Here is a 22,153-nt window from a genome sequence, read left to right as displayed (position 1 = left end):
GACTTACTGTCAGATACTGTCAATTTGATGTAATCACTCCACTCTGTTGAAGTATGTTGTGCATTTTTCATTTTGCCTTTACACCTGTAGTTTCCACTGTGGTGTGAGGAAGCCTTGCTAATCTTGTATTCATTTTGATTTAGAGATGTGTAAGGGGGTGTTTCCCATTCATACTCCCACTCTGTGTCTCCATCGTGGATCTCACATCTCATCATCATCGCCTCTCCTCTGTATATCTCAGTCCAGTTGGGTCGCAGAGTCACAACAGCCTTATTTGAGACTGTTCATGGTTAAGAATTACCAATGAGGATACAAGAATGACAAAAGTTCAAATCAATAACAGTCATAATGTTTTTTAACCTAAGTCTTAATCAATAATCATAAATACACAATAGAGTTTTTTCTACATTGTGTGCTATAATCTCATTGTCAAACTCACCAAGTGTGTTGATCGTGATTGAATCACTGTCCTCTGTGTAGTAAACTGGGTTTCCTCTTTCTCCTCTGCACCAGTAGAGTCCTCCCTGTGAGACACTGATTTGTCCAGTTGACTGGAAAACAGCATCTTGTGTGTTCAGGCGTTCAGAGCTTTTGTACAAGTAATATTTCCAACCAGATGATGATGGGTCCACAGAGCAGGTCAGGGTCACACTGCCCCCTACTGGAATGTCTCTGTTGTCAGAACTCAGTTTGGCCTTTGGTCTATTTGCTGTTCAGTTTAGAACAAAGACATTAAAATGTAATTATTGTCCCTCTATAGTCCACTTTCAAGGAAGATATATACAAAGATATTAATTTAATCACTGTGATCTTTAATTAGTTAATAAAATAAATCTTATCTATTCTTAATATATTTTATATATAAATAGGTGATGTAATGTTAGATATATTATCTAAATATATGCTAACAAACATTTATTTTATTAAAATGTTAAGTTTTCAGTTTTGAACAAAGACATAATGTAATTATTGTCCCTGTGATTTAGTCCAATTTAAATAACTTAGTTGAGAACATAATGAATTTCACATAATCTTGATGGGAGTCCCAAGCACACAGAAAATATTGATTTAATCACTTTGATCTGCACCATGAGTCATTGTTTTATATTCAGTTCTTCTCCTCGCACTCAGGCTGCTTCTGTGCGCTCATTGAACGGCTTTCAGATTTCGTCCCTGCTCTTAATAACCCTGTCAAAATCCCTCAACCAATAAGCCAGGTGTAGTGTTGATCAATGAAATGATCCCTGCCTTCTTGCGGGCATGTTCGCTTTACTTCTTAAAGCGTCCCGTACGGGCGGGTACTCCTTAACTGGGTTCATCCACTCCCGCCCTCCAGGGCTTTATTAAATGTACTTCCCTTGCTTTCTTTACGACTTTTGGATAAAAGGACGGTTAATTTATACACCAGCACCCGTACGTTTTACTATAGTAACTGCATACCGTATTATATTAGCTGCATGGCACAGCGCCCACATGTTGGCGTGCTGGAGGAGAAAAAATGTCACCTCCATCATAAACGTTTCTATGGTTAAACCTGTGTAAGAATGGCGAGATGGTCGCTTGAACTTCATTTTTTATATGTAAAATTGAAGTGTTACGCGTTACAATGACCTACTGTTGTAGTTTTACTTCTTTTTGGAACCCACAGTTGTAGTTTTCTCAGGCTGGTTAGCAGCTCCTCCATCCGGACCGCTGCTAGTGTAAAGCCACTGACACACTGTTAGCTTAGCCTGTTAGCACCTGCTGCCACCAATAGCTATTCAGACCAAATCAGGCGGTGCTGCGTTCAGCCGCAGGGTCAAGCGGAGGTGTGTGGAGTTGTTGGCGTGTTTATTTGTGCTCAACAATGTCACTGCTGTGAAACAATCAGAAAATAACTTTTCTTTGATCTGGTTCTTTCTCACAACCGGCGCTCCCTCTCTTCATTCACTCTCTGGCTCGCTCGACCACAGCTGCGCTCTCTCTCTCTCTCTCTCTCTCTCTCTCTCTCTCTCTCTCTCTCTCAATCTCTCTCTCTCCTGGTGCTTTCAGCTGCTCTCTCTCTTTTTCTCTCTTCTTTTTTCTAAATGAGTCGGGAAGCCGACAGCAAAGTCAAATCAATAGTGGTCAGTGCTGTGGGTTTATTTGCTGAGAGTAAAAAACAAAACAACAACTATACCAATTGGGATGGGATTTGCCCCAGAACTTTTTCACTCTATTGTTACACAACAGACCTGAAACATTTATATCATTTTCAGCAGCTCAGTTTCAGTAATTCTGTTCTCAAACTAAAACGCAACCACTTGTTACTGAGCTGCTCATAGGAGGCTGTATCATTGTTGGAGGGAGAAAATATTTCTGTTATCTTACTTACATAGACTGAAATGAAAAACAAGCCATTTTGAAAATGAATGACAGATGGTTTGACTTACATGATACTGTCAGTGTGATGGCATCACTCCACTCTGTTGATGAATACAAGTACGTTCTACCTTTGCATCTGTATTCTCCACTGTGGGACCGAGTAGCGCTGTGAATCCTGTATTCATTGTGTTTTGGAGGTGTGTTTAAGGTGTTTTTTCTCCATTCATATTCCCATCGAGTGTCTGCACCTTCCTGGATCTCACATCTGACAGTGATTGTCTCACCACTGTATATCAGAGGCCAGTTGGGTTGCAGAGTCACAACAGCCTTGTTGGAAACTGTTCAAACCAAAAATACACAGTTAGACACAACTAGAAATATAAAATTAAGAGAGAAAAATAAAGAAATATAAAACACAAGGCAACATCAAAAGCATAAAAAACATAAAAATCAAGCAGTATGAAAAGAGCTTTGCAATCACATGTTTGTCAGATAAACAGGTCTTACTGAGGACAACAGTCCTCCAGAACACCTGAACAGTTTAATAATCCCATGTAGTTGCATCTTTGCTGTCTAGGTTACCAAGCAGGCAGATTACTGGACATTTTTAAAAAATATGTATTAAATGCAATTTTCCATGAACAAGAATGAGAAGCTTTTATTCAGCATTAAGATTTCAAGTTTATATGATAAAAACAGATGTTGTTGAGATTTGGTGTGAATATCTTTTGTTCACAGCCATATTTCTTATAAACATTCACCTGAAGAAAAGATTTGTATCAGGGGGGAAAAAGTTGTTCAAGTAATAAACTGAGGATCACAGTACTGTCAGCTAATTTAATGATGTTTCTGTTCTCATGCAGAGAAAGGACTCACCACTCGGGGGAGCCACTGGAGTAAAGAATCTTACCTGCCATCACTGACTCTGATCATTTTAAAATATACTCAGTAAAATAATCTAAAAGCCACCTCACCAATTTAAAATCTAGATTGAAACAAGCTAAAACCATTTCAACTGAAACATTGTGTTAAATGATTTTTGAATCACTGTAATGAACATGTCATCAAGAATGTATTTATATTTTTAAAGAGCACAAAGGAAACGCCTGTCTCAAATATAATTCAATGTTCAAATGAATTTAGACTCTGTTTTCACATGTTTATGTTGATAATCAAACTCCAACTTGTCTTTCTAAATGCTGCATATGTGTTTTCTTCACATGCTTTTGTGTTTTCTACAACATTTACATGTGAATCTTAAGTTGCAGTGCATTTAACTCTCTCAGCCTCCTGTACCCTTTTGACAAAATCTGCTTGAAATTTAAAACTTTAGTTCACAGAAGTCAAACAATATGACGTCAGTTCATCTCTTTTGTTTCATGACAGGTTAGGTGAAGGCAGAAAAGAGATTCACTTGCTCAGCACTCAGCACATTGTGTGTAATAAATCTCATTGTCAAACTCACCATATTTGTTGATCCTGATTGAATCACTGTACTCTGTGTAGTCAACTGGGTCTCCTCTTTCTCCTCTGCACCAGTAGAGTCCTCCCTGTGAGACACTGATCTGTCCAGTTGATTGGAAAACAGCATCTTGTGTGTTCAGGGGTTCAGATGTTTTCTTGTCTTTGTACCAGTAATATTTCCAACCAGATGATGATGGGTCCACAGAGCAGGTCAGGGTCACACTGCCCCCTACTGGAAAGTCTCTGTTGTCAGCACTCAGTTTGGCCTTTGGTCTATCTGCTGTTAAGTTTAGAACAAAGACATTACACTTTTTCTCCTTTGCATAAACATAAAACTTGATGCTCATGTATCATCGATAAACTCTAAGCACAATCCCATTGCTTTCATTCAAACAGAAATTCTAAATCACATTTTTGTCCTCTACATTGCAGATCAGTGTCACACTGTGCCGTCCTCTTATGGTCTTCCTGTCTGCTCTCAGTGTGACCTTGTGTTTGTCTAAGTTTAGAAAAACAATAAAACGAATAAGTGACTGTCATGGACAAGCCATCAAAAATGTATTTATATCTTTATATAACACAAAGGAAACACCTGTTTAAAATCATGTATGACTCAAATGAATTTAGACTCTCTGTTTGCACATTTATGTTCATAATCAAACTCCAGCTTCTCTTTCTAAGTGCTGCATATGTGTTTTCTTCAGATACTTATGTGTCTCAAGAGTCATCACAACATCTGGTCTCCCTACATAAACACGCATTTTGAGGAAAATGCTGTTTTACACCTTTGGGCACTAATCAAGTCATTTCAGAATTTGTATTGATACATGGAGTACAATGATACATACATGATAAAATATGAACACAAAAATGGGATGTGATTAAAGGCCCAAAAGCACTCCTCCTCCTCTCTCTCTCTCTCTCTCTCTCTCTCTCTCTCTCTCTCTCTCTCTCTCTCTCTCTGGTCGCTTGGTCCTCATTTGACGCTCCAAAATCGAAACAGGTCTGAGTTGAGGCGTCAAGACAGTTTGATGCGCCTAATAACACTTTTGGTGCGTGTTTGGCCATTAAAACCAATAAATGTTCTTCAAAACGCGTCAGACGCTTTCAGTGCGTTTGGACCTTAAGAGTAATACAGTGGATAACAAATAAGTGATAAATATTTCAGTATAATATATAAATAAAAATTATTGGTCACCTTCAGAGTGTCCGTAGAAGAGTGTATTCAGCACTAAAATAAAGATTGAAACTTCATCAGACATAATCAAACTGACAGAAAGTCAAAATCACACACAAAAAACAAAAAAACAAAAGCAAATAGAGTTTCAGCAGTGGTAACTATTGTTTGATAAATTAAAACAGATAAGAGAAGATTTCTTTAAAATGAAACATGTAAAATAAAATAGGTAAATCATGAAATTCAAAACCCACATACATAACAATATCTTAAACAATTCACATTTACATTATGCAAAAACAATCATCCAGCAGTAAATTGAACACAGTCCTTCAATCTAAACTGAGCCAAGTCACCAACCAACATCTGGCCTATAAAACAACCCTGTAGTTAAAAACCATAAGCGTGCTCTGTTCAAGCTCTCAGAGAAACTGGTTCAACCAGTGATACTCTGTAATTCTGACTATTCAGGAACATGTTCTTTAATCTGTGACATGCAAACAGAGAAAGTCAGTAATGTACTTACAGAATAATCCCAGCACACAGATCAAAGTGTACCTCATCCTCACATCCAGCACTGACACTCTGTCACTCAGCTGCTCTGAGTCTGACAAATGTTTCTACTTTGCTTTAATAATAATGCAACAGAAAGAGAAAGAGAGAAGTTACATTTCATATTAATATGAGATCTGAGTTTAGCCTGCCTGTGTTTCCTTCCCTTTTACACAAAGCTCAGACAATGTCAGTTAGTTTGACCGCAGAAAACTTTGACACGTTTACACTTCCTGGCCACTGTTGCCGCCTGCACTACTTACCTTTGTCGTGGTTGGCTTGACCGTTATTATGGTGGTTAATCTGAATCTACATCCCATATTCAAACAGAAGCCAAATGTCAGAACTCGTTTCTGAACAGCCATGTTACAAACCTCTGGTATTAGGTTATAAAGGCTGCTTTTCTGTTTACTGTCATTTATCTGTTCTCATTCCTGTGTTTATGCATTTAGTTTCCTGTGTTTTTCAGAAATTAAATGCATAAAGGGAGAACAAATGTAGCCCTGTTAAAAATATGCATGTATAAATAGTTGTTTGTGATAGAGAAATAGATCAATAGAATTTGTTAAAAGAGTATGGTTAAAATTCATATTTCTCATTGTGTTGAAAAAGGTCAAGTTCATGAGTAAACATGTTAAGGATGTTAAAAATGCATATATGTCTTTTATTTTATTTCTTTTGATAAAAAGCTGCTTATTTAATAGAGTGGTATCTTTCTAGAGAGGTGAATATGGTCAAATAGGTTTGTGTGTGTTACTTGGCTGACGTGTGTGTGTACGCAGACACGGGGAGTGAGAGAGAAGGAGGAGAGAGACTGGAGGAGCGGAGAAGAAAGCAGTTTTTCTGATGGATATCCGAAGTTGTGCAGGAAAAAGTAAAGATGTACCTGAGTCTTAGATTGTCAGCTCGATAATCTGTAAGAGGACATGTTTTGGGAGTAACAGATAACTTCTACCCGAAGTCTGCTGCGCTGTAGCCAACTTGAAAGAGGCGGTGAGATAGCACTGTGAACGGACTGTAGGCTGCTGCTAGCTAACCCAGCTCGACAAAGTAGCTTCGTCTGGATTTATTCCAATCTGGAAACGAGAGACAACAACCAGCATAGCATAGGTTAGCATAGGTAATAATTGGTGTGTGTGATCACTAAAATAATTCAGCGGAAAAGTAAAAGCAAATACTTTTAAGGTGAAAAGGTAAAAAGGGAAAACTACTGTGTGACTTGTGAAACAAAAGCAGTGAACACTCCTGGTATTTAATTTAATATTATTTTCATTTAATTTTGCCTTAGAATTAAAGGAAGAAATGATTACTTTTAATTTTAAATGGTTTCTGAGTGTGTTTATTATTTCAGAGGTTAAAAGCTATATAGCCTTTATACTCTATACCAACTTATAGGCTATTAGATTGTGGTATTTTATTGTGTTAAAGGGCTAGCATACTCAATTGTTTGTTACACTATGGTCTCAAAATAAGTTATATTCAAGAGGTAGGCTATAGGATTTTCAAAGTGACCCAAGCTAAAAACATTAAATTAATCAGAGATAATATAACAAAGGAAATTAGGATAAAGAACTCAGGGCTCCATCTACATAATATAGAGGGTAGACGGGCTACACAAATCAAAAATGAAATATATTAAAAATAAATTGTTGCACGTTTTGCACCATTGTGTTACACAGTTTCCTTAACAACTAGAGCTTGAGTAGAAAAAACAAGCCACTGCTTATCAGCATGACGAAAACAAACCAACAGTTTCTCTCTTCACATAAATATGTGTTGCATTGATAGCAACATGTACTTGAGGTGTGGTTGTCACATTCACACCAGAGCTGATGTGTCAATACACGGAAAAGAAGAGGTGTCTGATACTGTGCAGGATGTGCGATCATATTTTTAGACAGTAGAAACTAAAACAAGTGAAAATATTTTGGGAGGTAGTAGAAATTGAGTCAAGTGCAAAGCATATGAATATAATATAGCAATTACAGAATGTTTTTTTAACTGACTATCTTTGAATACAACTGTGACTGGTGGTGACATGAGGAAGTGGACAGTCAATATTTATTTCTCAATCTGAAACATCATATAACAGAAAGTCAGAGGTGTGAGCTTGTGAAAATCTGACATTAAAGTTCTCACTGTGTTTTGCATCTTGAACTCTCCCTATCACCTCAGTCTGCCATCTGCTGTCAACCAGGTGTAAAACATGTCATCTGGCTGACAACATACATTTCAATCAGGAGAGACAAGTGAATGCAGCAAAAATAATTGTTTATTATACAGATGATATTGAAGATTAAGTGTTGACCAGAGTTTTTGGTGCTCAGACTCTACAGGGAGCAGCAGCAAGATGAATCCCTCCATGGAGTCCAGACACTGGTGATGGTGGCTGATGACTTCTGCTGAGGCTGATAAGGACGATGAGGCTGATGAGGAGATGCACTGATGAATCTGCGAAGACTGGGCGGTGATGGGGAGGTGGTCGGGCGCACAAAACAACAGCATAAAAGCATTAAGGTTGAGAAGGAGAAAACATATTTTAAAAGACAGCCGCATTATGATAGGCTGACAAATAAAGGTGTGTCACCGTGCTATTGGTCAGATGTGATCAGCTGATGTGAACAGCTGATGACACCAACGCCTTAGGGATAGGAATGACAGATGATTTGGGAAATAATACTAATGACCTGAGCATGCAAAAGATAGTCTTTCTGACTGAACTTTCACTAAGCTTCATTTGGCTTCAACTAAAGACTTTATTTCCTCATTTTCATCGGTCAGTCAAGAGTCTCCCCTGCAGGACTCCTGCTCTGTAGGCATTGAGTGGAGCCTTTGATGGCAGGTTTGATGACAGGTCGAGCACACAGCACACAACAAATAACAAATCATCACATCGAACAATGAATGTGGCAGCAATAAATAATGAAGGCACACATCAAATAATGAAATAGTGACATCTAGTGGTGGAAACTAGAAATAGACCTTCAAAAAAAATGGAGTTGTATTAAATTTGTGTGGAGGTTCATTTTTTCATATTTAATGACTATTCTCCCTCTGTATTCATTATTTAATGGGAGACTCTTCATTGTTTGACCTTTCTATTAATAACAGTTGACATTAATTTCAACTTGCATTTCTTGTTTGATGTTTAGCTTTTCATTATTAGATATGGATCAGTAGTGCACCACTCTCCTCTCTACTTCCTCAACTCTCTCTGGCGTCTGCCCTCTGATCAGCTCATATTAGGAAAGACATGTGGACTCACACCTTTGGTAGTGTGCAATTAGATGGCAACACTTCTTAAAATCAGGAGGCCCCAGGCAAAAGCTAAATGTTTTTCCAAAGTTTTTATACTTTTTTCCCCCTGTATGTTCCTATAGCTTCAAAATAGTAACCTCTAGTTCACTCGATTACATAAATATATATAGTATATATTATATAAATATAAAAAGCAATTAAAAACATCACTGACTGTTTACTGCTGAAAAAATGTTTATTGATGACTAAAAAAAAATAAGCACATACATCACAGGTAAATTCATTTGTAAATAGACAGGAAAACTTTCATATATAATAATAGCAAAAGTTACATATTCCTGTAGAGCCCCAGATTAAAAATACAGACTTGGAAATGTGCTTCAAAGCTAAAACCTGTAATGTTTTTAATAAATACACACAGTTGTTCACTACAAATTAAAATTAGCACGTATAGTTGGAGATGCTCTTATTACAAAATCTTGACTGTCATCAGTTCACATTTATCCTTTAAAAAATTCCAACTAAGAGATATTATATTTGCATTTCTATGACCTGTTACTAGTCAATCAGACTTTACTATGCTGAATATAGTTTAATATGATGAGGTTAGATATAACAATACAATACAGTAGATATTACTTAGCTATAGATTGAGGGAGACAACATGTGAGGTTACAGAATTCAGCTTTCAGTCACTTATTGTAGTATTTTAAAGGGCTATTTTACAAATTTTCCTACAGTGTCCTACTCCCTCTCTCTGCTGTCTGATGTTCACCCCATAATGTAAAACAGGGATCTTTGATCAGCTTTGTTTACAGTTGTTCACATTTTGAGATGTTTTCTTCAACATGTTTAACAGGATGTTGTTTAATAGCAGATCATCACATATAGTCATTAAAGCTGTTTCATCAAAAACTGAAGAAGAGGCTGACTGACTAAAGCTGCACTACTGTACTAACTGTACAAAATACTGAGCACATTTGATATTTAGATAGCAGATGTACACAATTGCACACAAAACTGCAAATAAACTACACAATGATGTAGTTCTTCATGTTGTCATCCATTCCTTTGGTTTTGTTGATACAGATCTCTCTACAGACCTGGAAGGAAACCAAAAGAGAAGATTAGTCTGAAACATTTTCCAGTAATGTCATAATTTACAATGATAATGTACTGAAGGGTTGTCAGGGTTAATGTCTCCACTGATAATAAAAGAATAACAGTATTGTAATGCCCACAGTGCTCAAAGCAGTCACACAGCAGAGTATTATGGCTTTTACAGAATTTAGTAAACATACTGATACTGATTATACATACTGATGTATAAATACTGTTCTTCAGCACTGCATACACACGTAATGTAAAATAAACATACATTCCAACATAAAACATTAAAAAAAAAAAAAAATTATAAACACCTACAATTTTGCAAATACAGAACACATCACATACATTACACTGTGTCCAAGACCAACATGTTGGACAGTAACAGTTGCAGGTGAGTGTAGACCTTAATCAATTTGTCTTTCTTCTGTATTAATGTAGCAATAGTGTTTGCAAATGTGTGTGGAGAGTGTGTGCATAATCAGATTTGTAAACCTGTAAAAGAATCTCTAAATTCATACTGAAATGTGTGAATATGTACAGCAATCTGCAACTATGTATTCAGATTTGTAAGTGTATCGACACTTGTGAATATGCAGACAAATCTGTATATGTGAATCTGTAAATATGTATTCAAAAAACTCAGAGTAAATGGCCTTTTATTAATGACTGAAAGTTTTGCTCCAAGAGCTGGAAACAGAAAGTCATCAGATACAACTCAGGTAGTTGTCTTTTTACATGTAACTTTTGATACATTCCTGACTAAAATTTGCAAATGTGAGGGTTTTCTTCATACTTGGCCGAGGCTTGCAGGCTCACACTGGGAGGAACTGAAAAAACAAGGCAGGATGCAATGGAGCCGTTAAAGTCACTGTACTGTTCCCAACTACCATAACAACAAACAACTTTCCACAAATTTCCATCTAGTGAGTGACCAGTAGCTCTTTAGCATCGTTAATGGTGCAAACTGACAACCTGTAATGTTTTAGCCTCGCTAGAAACTGCTAGCACAATATTGTTGCAGTGTTTCCCCTGAGACAACTTCAACGGTAAATAAACTGCAATGTTATGTATAAAATATTCTGTTTGTGGGTAACATCATTGCAATGCATTTTATTCTGTATTTTATTGCTGGGGCTTTGCTAGAATCTACCCTGCTGCTGTAAACAAATGTAGTTCATATGATGTAACATTAGAGTCTGCAGGAAACAAACATGTTATTTTCAACAAACTATACTTGTCTTGTTAGTGACAGCAGCCTTTAATGTTTAACTATATTTTCAGTGAGTAACCTGCACCAGACTAATCCTCACTGACTGCATGCTGTGACAGTCACAGTCAGCGAACACATGAGGTGATTGATATTAGGAAAAATGTTAATGCTAGTTAGTGGTTTTGCAGCAGTGATGACCATCAATCTGTTGACAAGAAACCTGCAGAATGTTTGTCTGCAAGTTAATATTGCAAATAATTCAATATTGGTTGGCACACTGTGTTACAGACAAAAATTGTGACACATTTGCAGATCTCAGGCATGACAGGAGTCTAGCAAAAGTCACATGTATAAAGAAAACCAATGGAGAGGTGTACCTGAGTTGTAACTTCCCAACTCTTGGAGCAAAATACTTAAAATACATTTTTCTCACAGATTTTACACATTCACAACTCTGTGTATGCTAGGGCTGGGCGATATGGACAAAAAATCGTTATTTTTTCAATCTCTGGGTCGTTTCATTATTTTACTTGATTTTTGTTTGCCTTCATAATGCAGACTTAAAACATCACATTTATTTAAGACAGTTGAGCAAGAACAATAAGAGACTTGCAACACCTGCAAGGCTGTTATAATCATTATGCATAAAATACATGTGATCCCACACAGCTATTGACTGTGAGCACTAGATGCTTCAACTAAGTAGATCATAGGCATCTAGTTTAATAATCAGTTTCAGCACAGATAGAGCAGAAAAATCAGCTCACTAGTTGCTGCTGTTTGTGTTTCTTTACAAGACATCAGCCTGATATTTGCAGACTGCTGCTAGCTAGCGTTAGCTACCTGGAGAGTAAACTGTACAGTGTAGAATCTGGATACTGTTCCTTCAACTTCAGGTGCTTCAACTCTCATAACCAGAGATGAGACCTCATCAACTAACACAAACCAAGAGCATAGATCAGTGTGCAGAGTCATTTTAAGTCTGTTCTTCTCGTAGATGTGACTGTTAAATTCACTGCGAGATAGCCAGACACAGCTGTGGCAGGTGTGCATGTAGTGTAATTAATAATGTCACAGTTTACGAGACTGTTGTGACTCAAAACAGCTAATGTAGCTGCCATCTACTTTTTGACTAAAAATAACCTTTTCATGCATTTTGTAATGACTCAATTTTACGATTTAGACATTTTACACATTGACCAAAAACAAGACTTTAAATGAATAAAATCGTCCAGCCCTAGTGTATACATTCACAAATCTTGATACTCTTGCAAATCTGAATACACATTTTCAGTTTCCTGTACACATTCACAAATATCAGCAATTAGAAATTCTTTTACACATTCTGAGAGAAGAGAGTTTTATTCCAACCTGATAAAACCTGAATCTGTGAAAATGATATTTGTTGTTACATGGTTTTGTTTTGTAAATTGTTTTCTCTTAAATTATGTAATATTGCATTTCAGACTGCTCCATGTTAAGGTGTATACTGTACCATTTTCAGTGTCTTCAGAGCCTTTGATTGATTCACAGACAGAAGCATCACCTGTGAGCAGAAAGTGAAAATCAAGTCGAGATCAAATGAATCATTTCAATTGCATGATATCAATCAAATATCACCTTTTTAACAAAATCCTCAGGTTTTTTTTGTTTATTTATTCGATTTTAAAATATTGTGGATAAATGCAAGTACAGGGAATCTTAAATGTTTTAGAGCCTTTACTGTCTTTGTAGACTGTAATAGAAATGTTGAGGTTACAGTTAAGAAAAAATGACAAAATTAATCAGGATTAGTTTGAAGACTGACCATGGAGAAGAGAGGAGTATACGTTATGTTGAGTTTCATTCAGGTTGACCATGTGATTTGCAGCAGAGTCCTGATTGTTGCTGTCAGACTGGATCGGCCTAAAACATTTAGCAAATACAATGAATTTAATAAGACACATTGAAGGTACTGCTGTTATGTTCAAAATGAGAGAAGAGAGTTTTGTTCCAACCTGATAAATCCTGAATCTGTGAAAAGGATATTTGTTGTTACATTGTTTTGTAAATTGTTTTCCCTTAAATTATGTAATATTGCATTTCAGACTGCTCCATGTTAAGGTGTATACTGTACCTTTTTCAGTGTCTTCAGAACCTCTGATTGATTCATAGACAGAAGCATCACCTGTGAACAAAAAATGAAAATCAAGCCGAGATCAAATGAATCATTTTAATTGCATGATATCAATCAAATATCACCTTTTTAACAAAAATCCTCAGGTTTTTTTTTTTTTAAATGTGATTTTAACAGTGTGGATAACTGCAACAACAAGAAACTGTAAAGGTTTTAGAAGCTTTCATTTCTTTGTAGACTGTAATGTTTAATATGTTACAACCAAGACTATAAAGCCTTAAAGCCATAATGACAATAATATTTCTGGACTCTGGACATAAGTCTTGTAGTTTTGGTTCAATTACAACAATATAAAACCATGTTCTAGTCTGATCTTTTGTGCATGTGGTAGAACAACAGGTTATGTGACAAATCTTTGAGACTGTTCTACAAACTGACCCACTGCTTTATTTACTGAGATCAACAACAACTTCCTGTCTAATGGATTGTGGCTTTTGGTTAATATTCATTAAAAATCAGATGGCTAGAATCTAGAAAAAGAGTAATAGAAATGTTATTGTTAGAGTTAACACAAAATGACAAAATTAATCAGGATTAGTTTGAAGACTGACCATGGAGAAGAGAGGAGTATAGGTCATGTTGAGTTTCATTCAGGTTGACCATGTGATTCACGGCGGGGTCCTGATTGGTGCTGTCAGACTGGATCGGCCTAAAACATTTAGCAAATATAATGAATTTAATAAGACACATTGAAGGTACAGCTGTTATGTTCAAAATGAGAGAAGAGAGTTTTGTACCAACCTGATAAAGCCTGAATCTGTGAAAAAAATATTTATTGTTATGTGGTTTTATTTTATAAATATTTTTTCTGCTATTTCACATTATGACATCAGGATACATCTTTGTATTTGAATAATTAAAAACAAAACATTTAACATCAGAGTGAAAAAGTCTCACCTTTGGATCGTCTGTAGCGATACAACAGGAGCAGGAGAATAATAAAAATAATTCCACAAACCAGCCCAACAATTAATGGTATAAGAGATGAAGAGCTGTCAGGCCTGGACACTGCTGTAATAGATAATAAACAATATTCATCATTCATTTTCATTTGTATTTTTATAGATATCAGATTTTTTGTTTTATGTTTAATAATTGAATGGCCCTCATGTAAAGTAGAAAACATGTTAATTCAATATGTGCAATCAGCTGAAACTAAATCTGTAAACTTTTTATTCTGTAAAGTACTTGAACACATTTCTTTCTAGGACAGCAACACAGTTTAGAAGAAAGAAAATGTTAAACAGTTAAACACTATAGATCACACATATGACTTTATTTTTCTCCAACTAATTTATCTCACAGAATCAGTGTAGCTGAGCAAAGACCCAACATTTCAGCTTTATTACATACATGTCTTGTAACTATAAATATACCATCTATGGCTAGTTAGCTCTAGAGCTAACAGGTACATATGAAAGAAACGATGGATGGCTATTCACACAAAAACACCTCTGACTAAATCTGCATGTTAATTTTATCATCCAGAACAAAGAAAGGTCTTGCTGCACACCAAAAAAGCTGTGGACCAACCATCTTGGATCTGTAAAATATTAATTTCCAGATGCCGGCGTGACTGGGGAGTCGAGTCTTCACACTTGCTGTCAGCCAACTCAGGTATCTGAGCTCAGCAAGAGACACCATCGAGGGCGTCAGCTTACGAAACCGGCATGGGGAACCACTGCCGCGGTGATTGGAAGGCTGAGCCCAGCACGGAATCCAATATGTGTGTTAGCTCATGAACCACAAGCAGTACGCTGGGGCAGGGAACGGGAAGCAAGGGAACAGCAATCCAGGGAGGCTGCCCTTAGACAGACGCCCAGCTACAACTTATGTAGATAAGCATCTTCACGCTGCGACTCGCACACTGTTCTTCACTTCTCACATACTTTGCTTTCAAAAACACAGACTGTCACACACTGCACCTTGACTCAAGCGGGGATCAAATAATGAGAGATTACACGCCATCACAGGTGCTTAATAGGTAAACCCGTGGGGGGTGACCGGGCAAGCCGGTGTGTCTTAGAGAAGTATCCACATATCATATCTTATAATAAACAAATCTACAAGTATGAAAACACAAACACGTACATACACTAAACAAACAATTAACAGTATGTATAAACATGTATGTGTTGCTATACAGCGTGATATGAGTTATGACCACTGATGCAACTTTATTCAGCTCAAAAAAAATACCTTTGACTGATCATTCATTTACATTTGTATTTTGATATATGCTAAATTTTGTAATTTTATGCCCTTATGTACAGTATAAAACAAGTTCTCTTGCACAATCAAATATGTGAAATCAGCTGAAACTAAACCTGTAAATTTCTAATTCTGTAAAGTTTTTGACCACATTTCTTTCTAAGACAGCAACACAGTTTACAAGAAAGAAAATGCATGAATTGTTGTAATCCTACTCACAATTAACTGACATCCAACTCTGTACTGATTCGTTTCCTGAGCATTTACACTTGTAGAAGCCTTCGTCTGACTTTGACACTGCAGAGATATTCAGCTCCCTTCTGGTATCATTTTGGATAAGTTTGTCATTTTGATAGAAAACCACGTTGGAAAGTAATTCTCCTCTCTTCAGTTTGCAGCCAAGAGTAACAGAATCTCCCTCAGTCACAGGATGCACAGGGCTCACCAGGATAATATCTGCATCTGTAAAACAGTCAAAGAATATGAAGTTTCAGTCAGAGACCAGCTGCTGACCTTTAGAACAAGGTGACATAAAACCATGAGAATAGATCACACATATGCCTTTATTTTTCTCCAACTAATTTATCTCACATAATCAGTGTAGCTGAGCAAAGACCCAACATTTCAGCTTTATTACATACATGTCTTGTAACTGTAAATATACTAGCGATGGCTAGTTAGCTCTAGAGCTAACAGGTACACATGAGAGAAACGGTGGATGGCTATTGACACAAAAACACTTCTGACTAAATCAGCATGTTAATTTTATCATCAAGAATAAAGAAAGGTCTTGCTGCACACCAAAAAAGCTGTGGACCAAACATCTTGGATCTGTAAAATATTAATTTCCAGTTGTTTAAATAAATATGAAGAAGCTTTAATTTGGTTCACAGATGAGTTTTTGGTGTGAAGGAAGCCCTTTCATAATTTATTTATTCTTTTGCATTACTTGTGTTTGACAAGAACACGACTAAATTATGATGTTGTGCAGAGGACGTCTGATTTTCTAATTGATTGGATTATGTTTCTTTATGATAATATTAAGGAAATATAGTTTAATGAGCTTTTAATTTTGTTAAAGAAACAATAATATAACATAATTTTTGCTATCAAAAGGTTAGGAATATAACTTGATTGTCTACACAGGAAGTGTAGTTAGTGACACCATGTTGAAAATAATTGAAATACAAGATGAAAATGAAATAAAATGTAATGTAAACATACTCTGTATAGTGATGTTGACTGCATTGCTGAACTCTCCTGATCCAGACTCACACCAGTACACTGCATCTCTCTGCTCTGAACTCTTGATGTTGCATGTGGATCCAGTCATTGACCCCCAGTTAGGACAGTATGACCAGTAGCTGCCCTTAAAAAACCTCCTCACTTTCCACTCAGTAGAGTTTCCTTCACAGCTCAGTGAGACAGAGACAGAGTCAGAGGTGAAGTGCTGCACTCTGTCAGGACTCACTTTGAGAGTCACTGCTGAATGAACATCTGAAAAACATGTAATGAGGAGCAAACCAAGTACAGAGATATTAAAATTAAAAAGATCACAATGCAAAAAATCCTTTTTTTTGTATTTTTAATACATTTTGTTGTTGAGAGTAAAAACATCTGAATAACATAAACTGTGCAAAAGGTTCAGTGTTTTGGTGAAACTGTGAGTGTTAAGAACATACAGAGCATATGGACTGACAGTAGAGACATGAAGTGAGCTGCAGAGTGTTTTGAGCTGTTTTATGGATGTTTTGATTATTTTTTCTATCTTGAAAACTTGCTACCAAGATAACTACAGCAACTGTTCACTGTGAAGCTGTAAACAACCTACGTTTACCTGCCACCTTTCAAACATACAGAGGATGTGTTTTTCATTTTAAATGATGCTTCATTGTCTCTATATAAAGTACTAGTCAAGAGTTTGGACACACCTTCCCTTGAATAAGAAAGTGTGTCCAAACTTTTGACTGGTACTGTATAGTCAGTGTTTTTCTCTCATCTGTCTGAGTTTTATCAGGTTTCCAGCTGTTTCTGTACTTTGTCCATTTACCTGCTTTGTTGCCTGATGACTTTTCTGGTTTTTCATTACTAGATTTTGACTGTTTTGTATGTCTATATGTTGCCTGATCACACCTGTCCAGCCTGCTGTGTCAGTAAAAGTAATGAATATTGGCTGTAAGATGAGCTCAGGTATCCAAAGTAAAAGTATTCATTGCAAAGAGGAGAAGAGTTTGATTTCAATGACAAGTAAAATCATAATATCTCAGTTTTTCGGTGCTGTAATGCTTTCAGATCAATTGAAGATTTAAAGAAGGAAGTCCAGTCCAGTATGTAGAATAATTCAATATCAACATTGTGTTTGGTGAGTGTGTTGAAAAACTGAAATCTTGACTTGATGGAGAAAGGTCATAGGTTCACCACAATCAATACCCAGATAATGACATCACAACTGCTTCTTGACAGAAGGAGACAAAAACAAACAAGCAAACTCACCTCCAGACCAAACAAACTCGGGTTTGCTGTAATGAGTGTAAAACACTGGGTCTCCTCTTCCAGCTCTACACATATATCTTGCTGTGTGTGTCGACCCATGAACGATGTAGGAATCCTGTTCAGTCCCATTGGTGCTACCAGGTAGCAGCTCATAGCTGTAGGAGTTGTCTGATAGTTTGGGAACAGTCTTATACCAGTTGAACCTCCATCCTGCAGATGGAGGTTCAACCTCACAGCTCAGAGTTACTGAGTCTCCAGGACTCAGCCATGATGGAGACACAGTGAGGACAGGTGCATCTGTTGGAAAGTGATTTTCTCAGAATGAAAAAAAATAATGATGCAGATACACATACAGTAAACTATCTTCAAATAAATGAAAAAAAATGAAATAATATAAATAAATATAAATAAATAAATAAATAAATAAATAAAACACAAAAAATGAGTAATTTACATTTTCAGTGTGAAAGAAATATGATCTGACTTACGTAATACTGTCAGTTTGAAGGCATCACTCCACTCTGTTGAAGATTGTTCACTTTTCATTCTGCTCAAACACCTGTAGTCTCCACTGTCTGATGTATAAGCAGAACTGATCCTGTATTCATTTTGTATTTGAGGTTTTATTGAGCTGGGTGTTTTCCATTCATACTCCCACTTAGTGTCTCCTCCATCCTTGATGTCACATCTGAGAGTGATCGCCTCTCCTCTGTATATCTTTGGCCAGTTGGGTTGCAGAGTCACAACCGCTCTGTTTGAGACTGTTTGTGTTCAAGAATCACCAACAAGGATACAAAAATGACAAAAGGTTAAATCATCATCAAACAAAATGATTGTTTTCCTTGATGTCTATAAGTATTCACAAACACACATTAGATGTTTCTACATTTTGTATTCCAACAAAACATTGTCAAACTCACCATATTTGTTGATCCTGATTGAATCACTGTACTCTGTGTAGTAAACTGGGTCTCCTCTTCCTCCTCTGCACCAGTAGAGTCCTCCCTGTGAGACAGTCATTTGTCCAGTTGATTGGAAAACAGCATCTCGTGTGTTCAGGGGTTCAGAGGTTTTCTCATCTTTGTACCAGTAATATTTCCAACCAGATGATGATGGGTCCACAGAGCAGGTCAGAGTCACACTGCCCCCTACTGGAATGTCTCTGTTGTCAGCACTCAGTTTGGCCTTTGGTTTATATGCTGTTCAGTTTAGAACAAAGACATTAAAAAGGTAATTAATGTCCTTGTGATTTAGTTTAAATGAAGATATATACAAAGATATTCATTTAATAACTGTGATCTTTAATCAGTTTATAATAAATCAATTAAGTATATTTCAAATGCTACAGGATGCTGAATGATGGCTTGTCTTCAAAAACAAACACAATTATTTACTGATCAATCCTGAGAAGTTAACTAATTATTGAGGAAAGAAATATTTTCTATTGAATTATTCAGACACTGATAGGTGGAAACTCAAAAAAATGATATTCTCACAATTGATTAAACACAGTCCAAACTGATGGGATCACTTCTTTCTGTTGAATACAAGTCTATTTTCTGTTCACCCATACAGCAGTACAGTACTCTACTGTAAAAAGTAGCTCTGAAACTCCAGTATTCACTGTGTTTTGGAGGTTCTTCTTTGGTTGTTATCCATTCATACTCCCACTCAGTGTCTCCACTATCTTTGATCTCACATCTTAGAGTGATTGACTCACCACTGAATATCTGAGGCCAGTTGGTTTGCTGTGTTACAACAGTCGTGTTAGAAACTGTACCCACCAAATATACACAGTTTGGATAAAAACAGAAATATATACTGGTATGACTGTCCTTTCTGCTGTCACTGTGGCCTTGAGATTACTTGCTGTTCACATTAGAACAAATATCACCTTCATTATATTGTTAAGAATACAGAAGAGTACAAGTACTAGAGTGAAATCATTCTTGAAATAGCTCAAAAGCCTGAATGGCTGCCTCCAGGCCAACATGTAACACTATTAAACTAACAGATCAATCTTAAAAATAAAATAAATAATCAGAAATAAAATTAATTAAATTAAATAAATATACTGACTTATTAGGTAGCTGAGTAAATGATATCAGATGGCATTGATGAACACAACAACAGATGAAAACAATGTAAAACATAACATGTTCATTATGGATGAAAGATGTCCAACTTACGTTTTACTGTCAATGTGATGACATCACTCCACCCTGTCGAGGAATATGAGTCCTTCCTTCCTCTACACTTGAATTCTCCACTGTAGTAATTGTTGCTGTTGATCCTGTGTTCACTGAGTCTTGGATATGTGTTTAAGTTGGCTGGTGTCCATTCATACGTCCACTCAGTGTCTCCACCTCCCTGGATCTCACATCTGACAGTGACTGTCTCACCCCTGAATATCAGTTTGGGTTGCAGGATCACAGTGGCCTTATTTGGAACTGTTCACATAAAAAATATCTGATTAGGATACTAATGGAAATGTAAAATGAAGAAAAACATTTTACAACAAGTTGATTGTTGTAGCACAGTTTAACAAACAATGCAAACACAACTCAACAGCCATAATAACAAAAGCAGTTGAAAAAAATAGAAGTATGAAAACATATCAAGCAACATGTTTAAAGCAATAAAATCATCAGGAAGAAAAGTGACAAGTAAACATTAGTGGCAGCAATTTAAAGAGACATAAAACCTTTGTGATCAGATGATTCATAAAAGAGCAACACGGGCATTGTATAATCACACACACAAATACACACACACACACACACACACAGGTGGCTCAGTTTCAGTAATTCTGTTCCCAAACTATAAAGTAACCACTTGTTACTGAGCTGCTCATAGGAGGCTGCATCATTGTTGGAGGGAGAAAATATTTTCTGTTATCTTACTTAGATAGACTGAAATGAAAAATTGTGTGAATAGATTTTATTTGCATTCCAGGACAGTTTGTTCACAGCCATATTTCTTATAAACATTCACCTGAAGAAAAGATTTGTATCAGGGGGGAAAAAGTTGGTCAAGTAATAAACTGAGGATCACAGTACTGTCAGCTAATTTAATGATGTGTCTGTTCTCATGCTGAGAAAGGACTCACCACTCGGGGAAGCCACTGGATTAAAGAATCTTACCTGCCATCACTGACTCTGATCATTTTAAAATATAATCAATAAAATAATCTAAAAGCCACCTCACCAATTTAAAATCTAGACTGAAACAAGCTAAAACCATTTCAGCTGAAACATTGTGTTAAATGATATTCAACATCAAGGAAAAGTCCATAAATAATACTGCATTAAGCAGTCATGTGTTTTCCAAATATTTATAAGTAAAACTGAGCAGCATTAGTGAAGAACCCTCAACTCCTTTATTGTGTCTGTAAACAAACTGAAGTGTCAAACAAATGTTGTATTATTACCATGATAAAGAATTTCAGACATTTTCAAACTTCCTTCACAGAGCTAAGAGGTACTGGACTAAATCATCCATTCATTATGGTTCTTGTTACCACATATGGTTCTCTTCCACACTTCAGACACTGTTTAAGAATTAAATTTAAAGAATATAAGTTGTTTTATTTCAGAACAAATGACTTAACTCACCTGTTTCCTCAATGGTGACTTCATCGCTTTCAGGTGTGAAGACATCTGGTTCTGTTCTCCATCCTCTGCAGGTGTAAATGCCTCCCTGTGAGACACTGATACTGTCTGATTCATCACCTTCTGCTGTCTGAAGACGAGTTTTTTCAGAATCTGCTGAGGTACGTCTGTACCAGTCATATTTCCAGCCAGTAGAGTCCTCCACATCGCAGGTCAGTGTCACACTTCCCTGTACTGGTATGATGTTCCTGTCTGCTCTCAGTGTAATCTTCTGTGCTGTTAAGTTTAGAAAAACAATAAAACAAAGAAATTACTGTAATGAACATGTCATCAAGAATGTATTTACATTTTTACAGAACACAAAGGAAACATCTGTCTCAAATTATGTATAACTCAATGTTCAAATGAATTTAGACTCTCTGTTTGCACATTTAAGTTCATAATCAAACTCCAACTTGTCTTTCTAAATGCTGCATATGTGTTTTCTGCAGATAAATGTGTGTCTCAAGAGTCATCACAACATCTGGTCTCGCTACATAAACACGCAT

At 36.4% G+C, this 22,153-nt stretch overlaps 1 protein-coding gene across 1 annotated transcript in view; it reads right to left on the bottom strand.

The window, feature by feature from the left end:
- Positions 1–22,153, bottom strand: part of LOC121890086 — a 364,377-nt gene that overhangs the window by 144,727 nt on the left and 197,497 nt on the right. The window contains exons 29-32 of the mRNA XM_042402354.1: positions 13,842–13,939; positions 13,231–13,281; positions 13,112–13,127; positions 12,922–13,019 (exon numbers count right to left, since the gene is read on the bottom strand). Of these exons, the coding sequence (XP_042258288.1) occupies positions 12,922–13,019; positions 13,112–13,127; positions 13,231–13,281; positions 13,842–13,939 (263 nt within the window). The remainder of the gene's footprint in view (positions 1–12,921; positions 13,020–13,111; positions 13,128–13,230; positions 13,282–13,841; positions 13,940–22,153) is intronic.

This window comes from Thunnus maccoyii, chromosome 22 (assembly GCF_910596095.1).
Source record: "Thunnus maccoyii chromosome 22, fThuMac1.1, whole genome shotgun sequence".
In the NCBI taxonomy this organism is placed as follows: Eukaryota; Metazoa; Chordata; class Actinopteri; order Scombriformes; family Scombridae; genus Thunnus; species Thunnus maccoyii.
Note: the sequence above shows the minus strand (reverse complement) of the source record. Positions and strands in the feature narration are given on the sequence as shown.